At 46.3% G+C, this 21,585-nt stretch overlaps 1 protein-coding gene across 3 annotated transcripts in view; it reads left to right on the top strand.

Moving 5' to 3' along the window:
- Positions 1-21,585, top strand: part of smoc1 (SPARC related modular calcium binding 1) — a 288,182-nt gene that overhangs the window by 241,192 nt on the left and 25,405 nt on the right. For all 3 annotated transcript variants that reach the window (XM_038784692.1, XM_038784682.1, XM_038784701.1), the window contains exon 11: positions 18,337-18,581. In XM_038784692.1, coding sequence (XP_038640620.1) covers positions 18,337-18,581 — 245 coding nt within the window. The remainder of the gene's footprint in view (positions 1-18,336; positions 18,582-21,585) is intronic.

Raw genomic sequence — 21,585 nt, 5'->3', positions numbered from 1 at the left:
CTGGTGTCATGGTTGATATTTATCCCTCCACATGGAGAAAACAAGTTACGTGATTGTAACGCATTGCTGTTTCTGCGACCTTCTTATGTGCAAATTGGCTGCTGCATTCTTACATTTACAACAGTGACTACTCTTCAAAAATGTGTCATTGGATGTGAAGCACTTTGAGCTCTCCGGTGGTTGTGAAAAGCGCTTTATAAATGCAAATATTTTTTCTCGATTTCAAAGTGCCAGCCAATCAAAAGCAGCATCTGTGTCACATGATCCCGGTCAGCATGTGACAGCGCTGACAGCCCGACCTGAGGAAAACTGTGCCACCTGGTGGTAACTGGACATTACTGCACCAGCAGCAATGGTGCCACGATGGCGCTCAATGCCTCGTAACCTTCCAGCCAGGAGTCTGACCTTTTCAGCCCTTTTATTTCTACTTTGTGATGGAAGGAAATCAGGTCTCAGTCGCCATGTCTCAGTGAAAGGGGGAGATGCAGATCAGAGCTGATGTGATTTCCCATCCGGGAGGAGGTCAGCTCTGGGAAGGGCACCGTCGCCTCCCATACCCTGATAGCATTAAAGGGTCTGGTGCGTGATGTATTGGAGATTGTAAGAGGAGAAAAGAAAAATATTTAAACATGAGACCAAATAAAAAGAAAACAGAATTAAAGGAATGTTTATATGGAACATGCCAGAGACTTAACAGAGTGCAAGGCAGTGGATTTGTGGTGAAGTTAAACTAATGAAATTGGAAATGCAATGAATGGTATTAAAAGAAAACTGCCAATTGTTTATTAACAACGCAGCGATCCGCTGGGGCATCACATAAACTGTGCAGTATAAGTAAAAACACTTCCGTAAAAGGCAGCCTACACACCAGACTGCAGAACAAGAAGAGACAGATCTTCAAACTTTAAACAATGAGACCATGCTGAGAGAACTGGACCCTGGCAAATGTACTGTTCAACGTCAGAGTAGCAAAAGCCTGTCAGTTTTCTGCCACATTAGTGAACAGTTTCAATCTGATAAATATCAGAGCATTTCAGGACAATTGAGCAATTGGACCACCCACACACAAACACTTGTGCACAGAGACAAACACGCACTCACACATAGCCACACGTGTGTGCGCACACATGGACAAGTGCGCGTGCGCACACTGACACGTGCGCTCACGCAGGCATGCACACGCACACAGACAGTGTACGCACAGACACACGCTCTCAGGCACCTGTGCCACACAGATGAACACAGACATGTGCATGCCGGCACACACATGGACACAGACATGCGCGGACAGACATGTGTGTGTCCACAGAGGCATGCGCACACAGACTCACGCATGCAGCACAGCACATGAGTGCACACAGACATGTATGTGCACAAGCACGTACATTCAAAAACACATGCAAGCATACACATGTGGACATGTGTATATGAACACGCAGCTGTGCATGCAGGCGTGCACAAAAACAGACACCAACACAAGCACACAGATAAACACATGCAGCAATACACAAACCCACACAATCACGTGCACACATGAACATACAAAAACACATGCACATATACACACACACACATGGGCACGGGTACATGGATGCCTATGTGTGCCCATAGACAAACATGCATGTGGATGCGTGCAGGCACGCGCACACAATGCGCTTGCACACAACACGTGCACAGACACTACGGGCACCATGCGAATGCACACCACCATGCACGGACACAACATACATACATGCATGCGTGCAAGCAAGTATGAATCATATATGCCTATATACTTCTAATTACTTCCAGGCTAATCTGTTGCATGAGAGCATGTGAATTAGGAGCAAGAGGAGGCCATTAAGTCCCTCGAGCCTGCTCCGCCATTTAATAAGACCATGGCTGATCTGACTGCGGCTTCCGTGCTACTTTCCTGACTACCTCCCATACCCCTTGACTCCCTTATTGACCAGAATCAACCTACTTTTTCTTCCCACTGATTTTTGAGTTTCACCTGGGCTGAGGGATTATAGTTAGCCCCCCACCCCTGCTGCTCACAACTCCAGGACTGCTGTGACTAGGGCCCTATGTCATATGAATTTGTGCAGTCTCAAACCTGGGCCTGCCAATCAGAGCTAAGGGCATGAGCAGAAAATGCTCAGAATCAGCTGACCGTCTGCCAACGCCTGATAATGGTAGCCTTACATTCATTAGAATCGGGATCTGCCAAGTGTTTCAACCGAAAACCTTAACCAGTCATGCTTTTTTCTCACACGGCATTTTCTGTTTTTATTTCAGTATTTTGGCAGTTTTCTTGTTCCTTTGTCATTCATTTGCAGTATTAGCCTGGAAACACTTAGAAGCAGCCAGTGTGTTAGACAGAAGTCGAAGATACTCTTCTGAGACACTGTTGTTCTCTGAGTATACCTTTGCATGGCAGAGAAAAACATTCAAGCCTCTCACAAACTTGAGCAGAAACCTCAAATTCCCATCACAATCACTTCAATTGAAAAAAACTTTCCAAACAATCTGAAGAATATGTGCGATTTAGAACAAATGACTGAAGGTGTATCTTGTGTCCGAGGTGCTCTGATCTGCCGAAACACCAGTTAATCACCAAATTCCCCTTCCTGCAAATTGTACATTTAAAAAAATAAATTAAGAGTATCCAATTATTTTTTTCCAATTAAAGGGCAATGGGGCCAGTCCATCTACTCGGCACATCTTTGGGTTGTGGGGTGAAACCCATGCTGACACAGGGAGAATGTGTAAACTCCACACAAACAGTGACCCAGAGCTGGGATCGAACCCGGATCCTCGGCGCCGTGAGGCAGCAGTGCTAACCACTGTGCCACCGTGCTGCCCGTCAAATTGCACATTTGAAACATTGCCAGGCGTCAAGTGTTGTCAAGCACAGGCAGATGTGTCTCCTTGTGGCGTAAGCCATGTTCCTTCGGCATGTAAAGCCACATTATATCTGGCAGAATTCTGAGCTGTACGATATGTTTATTGTTCAGTTTTTCTTCCTCTTGTTTAAATTCCTAAAAGCAAAAATGTGAGTAGCAAAGGTTTTGTGCCCTGCGGCCTGTCAAGCACGCTGCAAAAGCTGAACAGTTAGAAGAAACAACCGAGAAAGCTTTCATCACATTGACAACTTAGAAAACAACCCCCCCGGTTACCAAAAAAAGCTCTGAATTCTCGACCAATGGGCTGGGCTTTCAACTGATGTAAAGGGAGTGGAAAATCTCACAAGACGCTCACATTGGGCGAAATTCTCCCCCCCCCCCACGACGGGTGGGAGAATAGGGGGAGGGCCTTCCCGACTTTTTTGACGCCCTCCCGCTATTCTCCCCCCCCCCCCGCCAAAATCCCGACAAGAATCGCTGCCGCCGTTTTTTTACGGCCGGCAGCGATTCTCAGCTGTTAGAAGGGCCGAAGTCCCAGCCCTTTACGACCTTTTTACGAACGGCAAACACACCTGGTCCTGCCGTTCGTAAAAACGTCGTGACAAACTCGCAAAAAATAACCATGGCACCGATTGGCACGGCAGTACCACGGCCGTGCCAAGGGTGCCATGGGCCCGCGATCGGTGGGCACCGATCGCGGGCAGCGGGCCCGATGCCCGCGCACTATTTGTCCTTCCGCCGCCCCGCAGTATCAATACGCGGGGCGGCTGAGGGGCAACCCGGCCCGCGCATGCGCGGGTTTCACGCAAAAACGCGATGACGTCACCCGCGCATGCGCGGGTGGAGTCTTCCCACCTGCGCATGCGCGGCTGACGTCATATGACGCGTCAGCCGGCGCTAACTCCGGCAAGCGGGCTTAACGATTTTCGTTAAGCCCGACTTGTCGGAGCCTCCGACGTCGGGCTGCTAGCCCCGACCGGGGACCAGAATCGGTCCCCCGTCGGGAAGGGGCGCGCTGCCGTAAAACCCGCCCGGGTTTTACGGCAGTTTTACGATTTCTCCCGTTTTGGGAGAATTTCGCCCATTGCGTTTTACGTCCTTATGAAGCCTTGTCACCATTGTGTCCACCGCCGCCCCGCACTGTCAGTGACATAATGGGAATCCAGACATTCAACATTGGGAACCCACCTCCAATTAAAATAAATTTGAAACTAACTATCATGACCTGTACACCAAGTATTTCTTGCCCCCCCTTAGATTGTCAGTGCCAGGAGTCGGTGCTGGGAAGGTGTTGCTTGGGGTGGGGGTGAGTGGTGGAGATGGGGATGGGGGGGGGGGGGGGGGGGAAGGGGGATGTGTGGGAAATTCCATTCTAACTTTGTGTACCGCCGTGGCCTTCAAACATTGCGCCGTATACTTCCAAAAATACAAGTTGCTGGCGGGATGGGCTTCACCGGCGTGACGTCGTGGGACCCGCCCCATGGCTTTTGTTTTTCAATTTCCCGAACAATATAACAGAGAAAGCCGCTGTAAAGGTTGGTGTCTTCAACACTTCTTTTCCTGCCTGCTGCGGCACTCTACATAAAAAAGGAACCCACCCCCCCCGCAATGAGACAAAAAAGCATTTCTTGCGGAGGTGACTTTACAAAAGGCAGAAGTATCATTTTTTGGGGCAAGGGATGTGGTGGAAAATCTGGGAGGCAATCGTGGACTGGGTTTTACATGCCCCATCAGGCATGTTTTTGGCGGGAGTGTGGTGGGGAGGCACATAAAATGGTTGGGGTACCAAACCCACCATCTTCTTGCCCACCCCGAGTTCACCCCCACCACACAATAGGTGTGTGGGTGCTGCAATAGGCAACCTACCCCCATCATGTGTAAATGAATATTTGAGTCAATTGTGCTTGTGAATCTCAAGAGCACACTGCCCATGTCATGACACGGTTGGTGTGGGCAGTCGGACGGGAGTGGGCAGGCTCTTAAGGGGGGGTACTATCTTTGTGGATTGACCCATGCACATTGGGGAGGCAGTGCCTCTAAGAGAGTGATCCCCTGTCTTCCTACCTGCCTGCTCTTCCTAACCTACTAACCCACTTACTCCTCCCTAAGCTGGTCCAACTCTCCTTGCCCAATACCTCAAGCTGTCACCCAGGCAATGCCCGCTAATGGGATCTTGGGACTGCTGGAGTTTCTGGTCAATCCGATTGGCTGGACAACTTCTGAGGGCAGGGTATCCTCACCAGTGAGGGGCTACAATGTAGCCTGCCCACAGAGTGTGATGACTGCAGCAAATGCTGGTGTGGAGCAATTTAGCTTCCAGCAAACCTCCCCCCCCCCCACACCCCCTGGACCCCCTGTGATATGCAGACCCATGTTTCTGCCAACATCAGCAGAATGTAGATTCTTTTCAATTAAACATTTGCTGCATTTTCTGGCATCGCCACTAATTCCGTACGCTGAAGCCAAAACGATGACACTGAAGGGTTGCAGGTATTTTTCAGTTTTAAAATAAAGCTACGGCTACTTGACAAGTATGGCATGGTGAGGGTAGCTGAGCAGGTCTGCATATAAACAGGTTGGACTGCAGAACCCTGCAATAAGGCCAATAATAAACAGTCCTGAATCTCATTCCTGAGGTGGAGGAAGGCCTTTTGCTGCATTCCTCGGCAGGAAAATAGAACATAGAACAGTACAGCACAGAACAGGCCCTTCGGCCCTCAATGTTGTGCCGAGCCATGATCACCCTACTCAAACCCACGTATCCACCCTATACCCGTAACCCAACAACCCCCCCCTTAACCTTACTTTTATTAGGACACTACGGGCAATTTAGCATAGCCAATCCACCTAACCCGCACATCTTTGGACTGTGGGAGGAAACCGGAGCACCCGGAGGAAACCCACGCACACAGGGGGAGGACGTGCAGACTCCACACAGACAGTGACCCAGCCGGGAATCGAACCTGGGACCCTGGAGCTGTGAAGCATTTATGCTAACCACCATGCTACCTGCTGCCCCAATGAGTGGATGCTGTACTGAAATCAATTACTACAATTTAGCCTGTGCTCAACGATCTCATAAAGACCCTCTTTGCATGCTCCGAGGAATCATCTTCCGAACCTCTGATATCAGTTAGGTTCTTCAGTAAGCATTTGGAGGCATCTCTTGTGGATAAAAGCTATAATTGATTTTGGGATAACCAAAGGTATCTGTGCTGCCTAACTAAATCCGATATACTAATATCAGCCTAACAGCTCCAAAGAAAATTAATAGGTCAGTGCACCAGCTCCCAATGTTATTGTCACCCTGCTTCAAACATACTGCAGTGGTTAAATGAGCATATTTCTACCACTTCCCTGAGTGCACATTTTTCATCACCCTCCAGTACATTTGGTGTGAGCTTCTGCATTTCTTCTGGGGTTATCTCCAGTGACCTGACCAATATTTATTCCTCAATCAATATCACAGATTACCTTGGTCATGATCACATTGATGTTTATGGGAGCTTACGTTTGCTGAGTGCCAATTCGCTGCCATGTTTCCTCCATTACTACCAGTGACCACACTTCAAAAAGCATTTAATTGGCTGTAAAAAGATCCAGTGGTTATTAACAGTGCTCCTTCAAAGCAAGTCTTTCATCACTAATTCAGCGACCTAACTAGTCCACTATCATACTCTTGATTGAAATTACCGTAACTCAGGAGTCAGTGCTGGATTGAGCTTCTTAGCTGCTAGTTTTTCGAAGTCAGATGCAGACGGCTACCCTTTGGTGATAAAGGGTAGCCGTCTGCATCTGACTTCACATCGTTCTGAATACTGAATAAATAACTGATGATTGAGCACATCCTAATTTATTTTACTTACCACTGTGGTGGATGTCGAACAACAGAGTCAGGAACTTGCGGTGCCAGAGGACTGGAGAATTGCAAGCCATAGATTCTGAAAGTGCAGAAGGAGGCCATTCAGCCCATCGTGTCTGCACAGACCCCTCTGAAAGAGCACCCTACCTAGGCTCAGACACCCCATCCTATCACCGTAACCCCACCTAACCTGCACACCTTTGGGCACCTAAGGGGCAATTTAGCATGGCCAATCCACCTAACCTGCACACCTTTGGACACCTAAGGGGCAATTTAGCATGGCCAATCCACCTAACCTGCACATCTTTGGACTGTGGGAGGAAACTGGAGCACCCGGAGGAAACCCATGCAGACGGTCATCCAAGACTGGAATTGAACCCGTGTCCCTGGCCCTGTGAGGCAGCAGTGCCAACCGAAATTCCCCAAAGGTCAATGCTGGGACTCTTCCCTTTCCTCATATTTATTAATGATCTAAACCTTGGTGTACAGGGCATGATTTCAAAATGTGGGGATGCTACAAAACTTGAAAGCATTGTGAACTGTGAGGAGGATAGTATAACACTTCAAAAGGACAGAGACAAGTTGGTAGAATGGGCAGACAGGTGGCAGATGACATTCAATATGGAGAAATGTGAAGTGATTCATTTTGCCAGGAAGAACATGGAGCGATAATATAAAATACCGGGTACAATTCTAAAGAGAGTACAGGAGCAGAAGCGGAGGTAGTTGGGTGTATATGTGCATCAGTCATTGAAGCTGGCAGGACAGGTGGAGAGAGTGATTAATAAAGGCTTTATTAATAGGAGCATAGAGTACAAGCGCAATGATGTTATGTTGAACTTGTATAAGACATTAGTTCGGTCTCAGCTGCAGTATTGAGTCCAGTTCTGGATACTGCACTTAGGAAGGATGTGAAGGCATTGCGGAGAGTGCAGGAAAGATTCACGAGAATGATTCTGGGGATGTGGAACTTAAATTATGAAGATAGATTGGAGAAGTTGGCACTGTTTTTCTTGGAGAAGAGAAGATTTCGAGGAGATTATAAAAGTATTCAAGACCATGAAGGGTTTGGACAGAGTGCATAGGAAGAAACTACTCTCACTTGTGAAAGGATCAAAAATGAGAGGGCACAGATTTTTTTTAAATAAATTAGATTAGCCAATTATTTTTTCTAATTAAGGGGCAATTTAGCGTGGCCAATCCACCTACTCTGCACATTTTTGGGTTGTGGGGGCGAACCCACGCAGACACGAGGAGAATGTGCAAACTCCACACGGACAGTGACCCAGAGCCGGGATCGAACCTGGGACCTCAGCGCCATGAGGCGGTTGTGTTAACCACTAGGCCACCGTGCTGCCCGAGGGCACAGATTTAAAGCAATTAGTAAAAGATGCAAAATTGGCATCCGGCAAATCTTTTTCAGGCACCTAGTGGTTAGGACATGGAGTGCATTGCCCGAGAATGTGGTGGAGGCAGGTTCACGCGAGTGGTTAAGGGCTGGAATGCACTGTCCGAGAGTGTGGTGGAGGCAGGTTCACAGCAAGTGGTTAAGGTCTGGAATGCACTGCCCGAGAGTGTGGTGGAGGCAGGTTCACAGTGACTGGTTAAGGGTCGGAATGCACTGTCTGAGAGTGTGGTGGAGGCAGGTTTTCAGCGAGTGGTTAAGGTCCAGAATCACTGTCTGAGAGTGTGCTGGAGGCAGGTTCACAGCGAGTGATTAAGGTCCAGAATCACTGTCTGAGAGTGTGCTGGAGGCAGGTTCACAGCGAGTGGTTAAGGGTCGGAATGCACTGTCTGAGAGTGTGGTGGAGGCAGGTTTTCAGCGAGTGATTAAGGTCCAGAATCACTGTCTGAGAGTGTGCTGGAGGCAGGTTCACAGCGAGTGGTTAAGGTCTAGAATCACTGTCTGAGTGTGCTGGAGGCAGGTTCACAGCGCGAGGTTAAGGGGGAGTATCACTGTCTGAGAGTGTGCTGGAGGCAGGTTCACAGCGCGAGGTTAAGGGGGAGTATCACTGTCTGAGAGTGTGCTGGAGGCAGGTTCACAGCGCGAGGTTAAGGGGGAGAATCACTGTCTGAGAGTGTGCTGGAGGCAGGTTCACAGCGCGAGGTTAAGGGCCAGAATGCACTGTCTGAGAGTGGTGGAGGCAGGTCACACAATAAGTGGTTAAGGGTCGGAATGCACTGTCTGAGAGTGTGGTGGAGGAAGGTCACACAGCGCGAGGTTAAAAGATCTGGAAAACACTGCCTCAGACTTTGGTTGAGGCAGGCTGAATTGAAAAATTCAGAAGGGAATTAAACTATTAAATGAAAAGGAGGAATGTGCAGGGTTATGGGGAGTGACATGAGGCAATTATGCTCATACAGAGAGTCAGTGCAGATACGACGGACTGAATGGCCTCATTCTATGCTGTGACAATTCTGTGAGTTTGGGATTCAGTGTTCTGATTTTCCGGCACTTCCACTGGGGGTGATTCTCCAAAATGGAGCCCTAGTGTTTGCGCTATCGTGAACGCCGTTGCGTTTCATGACGGCGCGCAACGGGCATGGGGACGACCGATTCTGGCCCCCACAGGGTGCCAGCACGGCGCTGGAGCGGTTCATGCCGCTCCAGCCTCCTTCCCCAGCAGCAAATGGGCGCCCCGCCAACCTGCGCATGTGCAGTTGGGCCGCGCCAACCTGTGCATGCGCGAGGGACTTCTTCAGCACGCCGGCACCAACTCAACATGGCGTCGGTGTTCAGGGGCTCACCACACAAGAAAGTAAAGAAAGGGGGTGGGAGGCCAGCCCGCCGATTGGTGGGCCCCGATCGCGGGCCAGACCTCAGCGGAGGCCCTACCCCCAGTGAAAGATCGCTTTTTCCAGCCTCCCAGGCCGCCCCAACCCTTCTCGCAGAGTTCCCGCCGGCAGCGACCAGGGGTGAACGGTGCCAGCGGGAGTCTGTCATATCCGCGCGGCCGCTCGGCCTATATGGGCCGGAGAATCAGCGGCCCCGCCGATTCCAGCGGCTGGCGCCGCGTCAAACCTGCCGGCGCAAATTACGCCAATTCTCCGCAGCTCGGAGAATCGCGTGCCGGCGTCGAGGCATCGTGGCGTGGTTGCTGCGATTCTCCGGTCCGGCACGGGGCTCGGAGAATCGCCCCCCCACTATTCCTGCCGTGAAAGAGCCTCTTCATCTCGGCGAAAACCTGGGCCTCAGTATTTGAACAGATTATCATGGTTTCAGATGAAGTCTGAGAAAAGGATGCAAAAAGAAGAATTTATTTAACCCATTTGTTTTTGTTTATAAATTTAGAGGACCGAATTCATTTTTTCCAATTAAGGGGCAATCCACCGACCCAGCACATCTTTGGGTTGTGGGGGTGGAACCCACACAGACAAGGGGGGAATGTGCAAACTCCACATGGACAGCGACCCAGAGACGGGATAAAGTATGGGATTGCGGTGCCGTGAGGCAGCAGTGCTAACCATTGCGCCACCGTGCTGCCCCATCTCTTATTTTTTTATTAAAAAGAAAACTGGATTGAATAACCATTAAATTAATTTTGGGAGCATGGGGTTGAAACAGCTCGATGAGGCTTTGAAATGAAATGAAAATTGCTTATTGTCACGAGTAGGCTTCAATGAAGTTACTGTGAAAAGCCCCTAGTCGCCACATTCCGGTGCCTGTCCGGGGAGGCTTAGAATGAGGCTTAGAGGCTTAGAACTTAGAACCAGTTGCTTAGAATGATTTGGAGATGCTGGTGTTGGACTGGGGTGAGCCCCCCCCCCCCCCCCCCCCCCCCCCCATCTGCTTGTGAAATCGTACCAATTGTCCTAGTTTGAGACAATTTACACCTCTTTAACCTGGGGTTACCCCTATCTCTGGATCTTTAAAGACTTAATTACCTGCAAATGCTCACATTCTAAGCATTGTCTTGCATCTTTGAATTTGACTACATATATGTTTCTGGAACATACCTCTTCATTCACCTGGGGAGGGAGCAGTGCTCGAAAGCTAGTGATTTGAAACAAACCTGTTGGACTTTAACCTGGTGTTGTAAAACATCTTGTTTAGAATGAGCATGGATCATGAAACCTGTGCCCAATGTGGGAACATGTGGTATCTGCTAAAAGCCTACTGTCTCTGTATTTACCCAGTTGGTTTGCATCCGATAGACGTCGCAGCAACATAAGTTGTTATTTTCCCCTGTGCAGTATGCAGTTCTGTCACTGATGGGCATTTGAACTGTGCAAACGTGTCAGATTCAGAACAAGTTAGTCAGCTTTCCTGTTCGCTGGTCACAGTTTGAAATATTTGTGACCAGTGGCTGTGAAATCTGTGCCCAGCTGCAGCGGCCAGAGCTGAGAAACGATGAATACTTATCTGATTCCTGTACTGAAACTCCTTTCACACCTTTTTTTGATGCTAAAAATTGCTTCCAGCTGGATTGCCCTTTCTCAACATAGATTAGATTTTATTCTTAAAAGGTGGCTTGCACCTCATTTTTATCAAGCACATGCATGTATTTTAGCAACACAAATACAGCAGCAAGCACAGTCTGTGGAGTTTTGCCATGAAATTATATTTCCTGATGTTGTGATGACCTCAGATGCCAATGGCATGTCAACCTTGAGATGCTACACTGTCCTAGAACATAATGGAGTCCACTGCACTTTATATTATATACAAACTTAGCAATTACTGACCAGTGTTTATTTTGTTTCCATTTTCATTAGTTTTCTTTGTTGGCAGGGGTTGTTCTGGTAGATAGCAATTGTCAACTGTAATTGAATCACAGAACAGAGAAGCAGTGATATTTATAGGTCCACATATGCTATGGCTTTTGCATTAACATAAAATTATTTTGGCACACACCAACACTAAAGTGGCAATATAACTGGCGTTACTACCAAGTGTTCTGAAGCCTTGCCGTGTGAGTCCCCATGCAGGCGACTGCTGTACAGCAGTTTGAGTTCTCATTAAGTGTAATTTATCTCCAGTTTCAATGAATAATGCAGGAAATTAACAAAGTTCACATAATACATGTATATAAAACTCCCATTGTCATCAGATAGCATTGTAGTTTCTGTTGGTAGTGTGCAGTGCATATGGTTTTTTATGTAGCAGGGCAGCTGCCATTAGTTTGACTTGCCGTTTTGGATAAAGTTTTTGTGTGGCAAGTTGCTGAAAGTGCGAGCAACTAATTGAATAAGGGAAACAGCACACCAAGAGCCTAAATGGACACAGCAAGCATCTGTTTATCACCTTAGCCAGTCATAGAACATAGAACATTGAACATTACAGCGCAGTACAGGCCCTTCGGCCCTCGATGTTGCGCCGACGTGTGAAACCACTCTAAAGCCTATCTACACTATTCCCTTATCATCTATATGTTTATCCAATGACCATTTAAATGCCTTTAATGATGGAGAGTCCACTACTGTTGCAGGCAGGGCATTCCACACCCTTACTACTCTCTGAGTAAAGAACCTACCTCTGACATCTGTCCTATATCTATCTCCCCTCAATTTAAAGCTATGTGCCCTCGTGCTAGCCATCACCATCCGAGGAAAAGGGCTCTCACTGTCCACCCTATCTAATCCTCTGATCATCTTGTATGCTTCAATTAAGTCACCTCTTAACCTTCTTCTCTCTGGAACGGAAACAGCCTTAAGTCCCTCAGCTTTTCCTCTTAAGATCTTCCCTCCGTACCAGGCAACATCCTGGTAAATCTCCTCTGCACCCTTTCCAATGCTTCCACATCCTTCCTATAATGCGGCGACCAGAACTGCACGCAATACTCCAAATGCGGCCGGACCTGAGTTTTGTACAGCTGCAACATGACCTCATGGCTCCGAAACTCAATCCCTCTACCAATGAAAGCTAGCACACCGTACGCCTTCTTAACAACCCTATCAACTTGGGTGGCAACTTTCAGGGATCTATGTACATGGACACCGAGATCTTTCTGCTCATCCACACTACCAAGAATCTTACCATTAGCCCAGTACTCTGTCTTCCTGTTACTCCTTCCAAAATGAATCACCTCACACTTTTCTGCATTAAACTCCATTTGCCACCTCTCAGCCCAGCTCTGCAGCTTTTCTATGTCCCTCTGTAACCTGCAACATCCTTCCGCACTGTCCACAACTCCACCGACTTTAGTGTCATCTGCAAATTTACTCACCCATCCTTCTATGCCCTCCTCCAGGTCATTTATAAAAATGACAAACAGCAGTGGCCCAAAACAGATCCTTGTGGTACATCACTAGTAACTGAACTCCAGCTGAACATTTCCCATCAACCACCACCCTCTGTCTTCTTACAGCGAGCGAATTTCTGATCCAAACTGCAAAATCACCCTGAATCCCATGCCTCCATATTTTCTGCAATAGCCTACCGTGGGGAACCTTATCAAACGCTTTACTGAAATCCATATGCACCACATGAACTGCTTTACCCTCGTCCACCTGTTTGGTCACCTTCCCAAAGAACTCAATAAGGTTTGTGAGGCATGACCTAACCGTCACAAAACTGTGTTGATTATCCCTAATCAAATTATTCCTTTCTAGATGATTATAAATCCTATCTCTTATAAACCTTTCCAAGACTTTGCCCACAACAGAAGTAAGGCTCACTGGTCTATAGTTACCGGGGTTGTCTCTACTCCCCTTCTTGAACAACATTTGCTATCCTCCAGTCTTCTGGCACTATTCCTGTAGACAATGGCGACATAAAGATCAAAGCCAAAGGCTCAGCAATCTTCTCCCTAGCTTCCCAGAGAATCCTAGGATAAATCCCATCCAGCCCAGGGGACTTATCTATTTTCACACTTTCCAGAATTGCTAACAGCTCCTCCTTATGAACCTCAAGCCCTTCTAGTCTAGTAGCTTGTATCTCAGTATTCTCCTCGACAACATTGTCTTTTCCCTGTGTGAATACTGACGAAAAATATTCATTTAGCACCTCTCCTATCTCCTTGGACTCCACGCACAATTTCCCACTACTGTCCTATAGAAAGCTTTAGGGCTATCCTTGATCCTACCTGCCAAAGACTTCTTATGTCCCCTCCTGGTTCTTCTTAGCTCTCTCTTTACGCCCTTCCTAGCTAACTTGTAACTCTCGAGCGCCCTAACTGAATCTTCACGTCTCATCGTTACATAAGCCTCCTTCTTCCTCTTGCCAAGTGATTCAACTATTTTAGTAAACCACGGTTCCCTCGTTTGACCACTTCCTCCCTGCCTGACAGGTACATACTTATCAAGGACACGCAGTAGCTGTTCCTTGAACGAGCTCCAAATTTCAATTGTGCCCATCCCCTGCAGTTTCCTTCCCCATCTGATGCATCCTAAGTCTTGCGTCATCGCATCATAATTGCCTTTCCCCCAGCTATAATTCTTGCCCTGCTGTATATACCTATCCCTTTCCATCGCTTAAGTAAACGTAACTGAATTGTGGTCACTATCACCAAAGTGCTCACCGACCTCCAAATCTAGTACCTGTCCTGGTTCATTACCCAGTACCAAATCCAATGTGGCCTCGCCTCTTGTTGGCCTATCTACATACTGTGTCAGGAAACCCTCCTGCACACATTGGACAAAAACGGATCCATCTAAATTACTCGATCTACAGCATTTCCAGTCAATATTTGGAAAGTTAAAGTCCCCCATAACAACTACCCTGTTACTTTCGCTCCTATCCAGAATCATCTTTGCAATCCTTTCCTCTACATCTCTGGAACTTTTCGGAGGCCAATAGAAAACTCCCAACAGGGTGACCTCTCCTTTCCTGTTTCTAACCTCAGTCCATACTACCTCAGTGGACGAATTCTCATCAAACGTCCTTTCTGCCACTGTAATACTGTCCTTGACTAACAATGCCACCCCTCCCCCTCTTTTACCACCTTCCCTGAGCTTACTGAAATATCTAAACCCCGGAACCTGCAACAACCATTCCTGTCCCTGCTCCAGCCATGTGTCCAAAATGGCCAGTTTGAGAAACATAGCATGGCAATTGAGAAGGAAATGTCGGCCGGATTTCTCCAGCCATTTGCTGGCAGCGGGATTCTATGGTCCCGCCTGCAACGTACCCCCGCCCCCTGGTCTCACAGCACTACGGAATGGCTTCAGTGGGATATCCCATTGACAAGCGACGGGAAGAATCCCGCCACCAACGAATGACGCGCCACCTAGAAACAGACAGCAAGAGAAGTGGAAAATCCAGCCCTTCAATTAATGAGGGAGGATTCAATGTAAAATCATGTATAGGAAGAGAAATAAACAGAAGGAAAGAACGATTGGATTAAAAAGAATGAAAGACTAACATTTTCCACAGTTAATTTCATTTACAGAAAAAGTTACACTTTTCACGACTAATTTCATTTACAAATGCTTTTGCAATCACAGCTGATATTATTGCTGAGCAAGCTAGCAAGTCTGTCTCAAAGTCATAGAGTCATAGTTTTACAGCACAAAAAGAGACTCTTTGGCCCATTGTGTCTTCACTGGCCATCAAACACCTATCTATTCTAACCCCCTTTTCCAGCACTTGGTCCATGACCTTGTATGCTATGGCACTTCAAGTGTTCATCACTTGATCATAAACCTTCATTGTGAAAAAGAGAAGGAGCTACTGATCCCAAAAGCATAGAACTCCAGTAATACCTTTGAAATTTCAAAACTTCAAAAGATTTGTTTAAAAAAAAACTTAAGCCACGAGATAAAAGTTGCACAGTTAAAACAGCCTTCCTGAACACTCCCTCTCCAACCCCCCCCCCCCCCCCCCCCCCAAAAACATGCTTAGTCAAATGTACACGTTTAAACTACCCTTTTGGCAACAACCTCTTGTATATTCTAACCATTAAAATCTAATCCATATAAATATTACCCAAGTTAAGGAACGGTTGTCACTTTAATAAAGGTAACCTCACATCTTCTCAGACACTTCCATTCTGATGTGGAGCTCCAAAAGGAGATTTAGAAACAAACTGGTTCCTAAAACAAAGACTCTCCTGGCTGAAGACTGGATGGCTGCATGCAAATCAAAACAACAACAACTTCCCAGCATTCCACACAAAGGAGCCAGTCTTCAGGGCATTCCCGCACAGCAACTCAACTCAGCTGAACATCTGTTTCCTTAAATATCTTTCTCCACTTTCATCTCAGCTGCTATTGTCCTGAATGATTTCTTTGAACTAAGTTTCTCCAAATATAAAAATCTTTTGTGTTTCCATTTTGCCTCGACTTTCAGGTCAATAAAATGTACTAAAACGTTCCCTGTTTACTCTAGAACCCACTGTAAGATGAAAATATTCTTTGTCACCTCTGAACTCCCTTTTGAAATTGAACAGCTGGGAAAACAATTTCCCCACTTATCTCACAATACAAATTTTAAATTGTACTATTAATTTGTAACTCAATCTCATCATAACCTCTCATTACAAATGTACAAACCGATAGGCGGCACGGTGGGTCAGCCATTGACATTGCTGCCTCACGGTGCCATGGACCTGGGTTCGATCCTGGCCCTGGGTCACTATATGTGTGGAGTTTATGCACTCTCCCAGTGCCTTCGTGGGTCTCACCGCTACAACTCCAAGATGTACAGGGATTGACCACATTAAATTGCCCTTTAATTGGAAAAAAATAATTGGGTACTCTAACTTTATTTTAAAGAACAAATGCATAAACCCAACACCTTTAACCTTTAATCTCTTATACCTCACAGACAACCTGTCTCTAGTAACCTTTCCCCTGTTTAATTAGCCTCGTCTCTCTCACACAAACATACATACATTTTTTAAATGATTTATGATGCAAAGGTTCAACCACACTGATTTGCAGTTAGACAGAAATCTGCATCTATCTTTCATAATAACTTGGCTGTGTCCACAATAGATTTTGATGTTTTGAGAAATCCGGCTGACTGCTAGCTTTTCAATGAAGTCAATGTAGTCAATTTTAATTTATTGCGGTTCTTGCAGTCATGGCTCTGCTCACCTCACTGAGCTGTCATCAAATAGAATGGAACTTCACTTATAGAAGAATGTTTAAAGCATTGTTGCAGTATAAAAACACAGCTAATGGCTTGCAGCTGCATTCCCTTCATAAGCTGCATTCGGAAATATTAACTGGCCAAGTTACCCATTTCCAGCAACAACAACAACTTGTATTTATATAGCACCTTTAATATAGTGAATGTCCCAAGGACTGAAATCAGATCAAAATTAACCAAATGAGACAATAAGATAGATGGTCAAAGAGGTAGTTTTTAAGGAACATTGTAAAATAGGAACGAGACAGAGATATTTAGGGAGAGAATTCCAGAGGTTAAAGCCTATGCAGCTGAAGGCATAGTGGAACAAAATAATGCACATTTGTTGCCAATCCCTTGACCACAGTTAAGAGCCAACCACATTGCTGTGGATCTGGAGCCACATGTAGGCCAGACCAGGGAAGGATTTCCTTGCCGAATGGGACATTAGACAGAAGTAGATGGGTTTTTAAAGACAATAGTTTCAGTAATGGCAGAACCCCTCAACCATTCCAGATATTAAAAAAATAATCATAATCTTTTTTAGTGTCACAAGTAGGCTTACATTAAAACTGTAATGAAATTACATAGTTGAATCAATCAGTTGCCGTTGAAGGATTTGAACCTGTGTCCCCAGATCATTCCCTTGGGATCCAGATTGTAAGTCCGATGATAGTATTAATATACCACTACCTCCCTGTTTCCCTTCATCGATTCTGTCTGGCCTCCTCATGATTTTGAACATCGCTATTAAATCCCCTCTCAAATTTATCTTCTCAAAGGAGGAGACCCCTTCTTTCTTGTCCGCTTAGACCCTCTGAGCTGGGGGTGGCCAAGTGCCCTTCAGGAGAATGAGGCGCAAAGTTGAGGATTACCTTCTCTTGTCTCATCTACATGCCTGCCTAGTGCCCATGTCTGTTGTGGGTGCAACTATTATCAAAGCACTATTCAAAGAAGAGCAAGGGTCCTCGCTCAGTGACCTGGCCAACATTCATCCCTCAATTAACAGCCCCTAAACAGATTAGCTGCCTTATCTCTTCTCTGCGAGCAAATCAACTGCTTTCCGACAAAACAGCAGTGATTGCAATTCAAGAATAATCCATTGGCTGTGAAATGCTTTGGGATCCCTCAAGAACGCTATCGGCACTATAAACGCAATTCCTTCTTCTGTTCTTCAAAAGGTTTTTTTTTGCTGGGGTTTCAACCTCTCCACCCATGCCTCAGGCTTCAAGATCAAGCAACAGCTTCTGGTGCCTAACCCTTAATTTCAATGAGTTTTTAACATAAAGAATCATCTTCTTTGTCAAATGCCAAATAATGTATTAAAGCCTTCGGCTCGGCTGCTTCATTCACATTGCCAGATTGTTGTTGGCACTAGCGCCCCACTCCTTTGTCGTGCTGCTTTGCTGTTTTTGTTTCGTGTGAGTTAGTGAAGCTGAAACCATATAAAGCTATTGAACAGTAAAGGCTCTTTGTTGCTGCTTGTCAGCGAAAAGTAATCATGAGGCGAACAATGTGTCGCAGCTGTGTTTATCCATCGTACCGGCTGTCAGTCACAACTTGTGTTATTGATGCAGGTTCCCTGAGCCCGATCCAAACCACACACTGGAGGAACGGGTCGTTCACTGGTACTTTGGCCAACTGGACAAAAACAGCAGCAACAACATCCACAAGAAGGAAATGAAGCCATTTAAGCGCTTCTTGAGGAAGAAAGCCAAGCCAAAGAAATGTGGACGGAAATTCACCGATTACTGCGACCTGAACGAGGACAAAACCATTTCACTGCACGAGTTGAAAGGATGTTTAGGAGTAAAAGAAGGAAGTAAGTAACTATTGTAATTGAAACGATTAATTAGCCAACGCAGGTTAGACAGAAACACTGCAACCCGACAGAACCTTGAGATCCAGCAGCTTTCAGTTTTGATAAAATAATTAATGTGGGTGAATTACATTTTAGTCAAGTTGAAGACAGTATTCTATCCAAAATGAATTGCTATCTCTGCAGCCTGTGGCACTTCACTCTCCTTTCCTCCATCAAAGTCACTGGCACATTACGTGCATTGATTTTCTGGTTGTTTGCTGAACCTAAAGACTCTTTTCAGCCAATAGTTACATGTAGGGGCACAGTCCTTGTGTATATTTAAGGCTGAGATAGATAGATTCTTGATCAGAAATGGAATCAAGGATTACGGGGAAAGCTCAGGAAAGTGGACATGAGGAATATCGGACTAGCCTCAATCCTATTGAATGGTGGGGAAGGCTCAAGGGGCCGAATGGCCAACTCCATATTTCTTAAGATATGTTTGAGCACTGTTGTTTCTTATGAAATTGTTAGACTATCTGTAACCATTCCACAATCCAGCAATGGTCTGTCTACGAATGTACTTGGAGCATCCAATACTCTTGAAAAGCAAGGTATTCTGGTAACTTTACCTGAACAACAGCTCGCACAACTAGTGAAGGACACTTACACACACACACACACTTTCAGTGCAAGACTCCCTTGCTTGTTCAATTCAAAAAAAGCGGAGTCTGCCAAGCTTCTTGACTGGACACGTCTACAGTTTGGCGTCAGACTTTGCCTCTTATAATAACCCAATGCATTGCAAGCTGATTCAATGATGTGTCTGTTAGTAGACTCAATGGCGTAAGGTCAATGGCCATTGCTACATCCGATAGGAGCTCCATTCAATAAAATGGAAAAACCCTGACACGCAAATAGGTCATTACTCCTCTGTGAGCCAAGCCGAGCCAAATAAGGGAACTCCTTTTCCAACAGCACTGTGGGAGTACTTCAACCATATATACTGCAGCTCCTCTCCGCCACCTTCTTAAGGACAGGTAGTCATAGGAAATTAATGTTAGCCCTGCCAGTGACACCCACAATCTTGCTCTGTGCTAAGGAACAGGCATTGGTTACGCTGAAGAGGCTTCAGAGAAAGAGTTCAGCAGCTGATAAGGGGTTTTATTCTGCCTCTAATTCTGCCATATTGCAAAATGTGGGAGGCACCTTGCTGCTCACAGACTTGGACAACTTCCTCCATCTACAGTGCATGAGGCAAGCATAGTACCTGTTCACATCTGTTTTCCATGGTTTGGTCTTCCTTGGAGAGGTCACTCAAGACTGTAGCTTGAACGGTACCATACTGCATCAAGCATGACTGACCAGGAACTCCTCCCGCTGTGCCTGCCATTGGTGTGCTTTGGAAGGATCTGCAGGTTGATACTCAACCCATTTGGCTGCATAATAAACACCTTCCATGGGCATCAAGTGCTGGAGTGGGATGCGAACAGCAGAGATTTTATCCTTTGCTCTCTCCCTAAAGCCTCCTTAATTGTACTTGATCTCAATCATTATTGGAAAATGCAAATAGCAACAAGGATAGAAGTGCCATTCCGAATCTATGCATACAATTCCCCCTCTATCTCTAATCCATGTTTGTTTTCCCTTCCATTGATAATTCCATTGCGGCATTTTTCCGTTCAAAGTAGAGATGATCAAACTGATTTTCGATGGAGGACCTTTTGAATGCCTTGACTGAATCTGTCCCCACCTCACTCCCAGGCAGCCAATCCCAGATGTTATCCATTGTGAAAACATTTCTCCTCATGTATCTATTGCTTCATGTTTCAAAACTATCCCAAGAGATCATTTGGGTAGGGTGTGAAATCATTTCCACTCTTAATTCTTTGATCTCTGTTCCAGGCAAGAGCTGTCCAGCTCCCAGCCTGAAATGTATTATAGAGGTTCATCACTCTCCAGGGAAGGAGAGCCATCCATTAATGTCCAGTCTACTCCTCCTCCTGCATTGTTTAAACTTATGTTCACGGGTCCTCCCTAATCTACAAAAATGGAATAATCGATTAACAGGGACACTAGCTAACCCTATAATTATTTTATACACCTGCATCAAATATTACGATCTCAGGCCAGATCCCAACAGTGACTATGATACTGGACAGAAACCCCAATGTTTACTTTTTGTTTTGTAAGACTGTGATAAAGGATACCTCGTTCCTGGAGTGTTTTCACACAAAAGCCTCCTGGTGCATTCCCTCAGGGCAGGGTAGTACCCCAGCACTGCTGTTGACACCTGGGAATCCTGGCACTGCCAGCGGGACACCATGGCAGTGCCAACTGGGGACCAGCCTAACATTGCCATGGTGCCGAGGTTGCACTGACAGCTGGCACTGTCAAGGTGCAAAGCTGGCATGTTTTGCATGGCACTGATCGGGCAAGGGGGATGCCCTGCACGTGTGTGAGGAGGTGAGGGGGAGCCCGGGGACCCCCTTACAGTAAGTTGGGGAAGATTCAGAGGTCACAATGGTGGCTCAAGAGATCGGAACGGCATTTAAAAAGGAGGAGTTTTGGCGAGCTGGACTCCTATGTGCAGGAAACGGAACTAAGTATGGCCTCGACTGTGTGTTCCCTACTGAGTAATGTTAGATAGCCATGTTGTGTTTCTGGGCGATTTTGCATGGCCAATCCATCTAACCTGCATATCTTTGTGTTGTGGGGGTGAGACCCACGCAGACATGGGGAGAATGTGCAAACTCCACATGGACAGTGACTCGGGGCTGGGATTAAACCTGGGTGCTTGGCACCATGAGGAAGCAGTGCTAACCACTGCGCCACTGTGTTGCATCAACGCAGGAAAACATGCAGCTAAACTGCTCGGTATGGGACATAGTTTCCATTTGATTAAATCGCGCTCGTTGTCTCTAATTATCTACTCCCCAGGGAACCCTCTTCATATAAAATAAAAGCTTATTAGCCCAACATGTATGATGCTTTAATTGTGCCTTTTGCTCCAAAAAGCCTAGCT

Source organism: Scyliorhinus canicula, chromosome 2 (assembly GCF_902713615.1).
Source record: "Scyliorhinus canicula chromosome 2, sScyCan1.1, whole genome shotgun sequence".
Lineage (NCBI taxonomy): Eukaryota > Metazoa > Chordata > Chondrichthyes > Carcharhiniformes > Scyliorhinidae > Scyliorhinus > Scyliorhinus canicula.
This window is presented reverse-complemented; position numbering and strand designations above follow the sequence as displayed.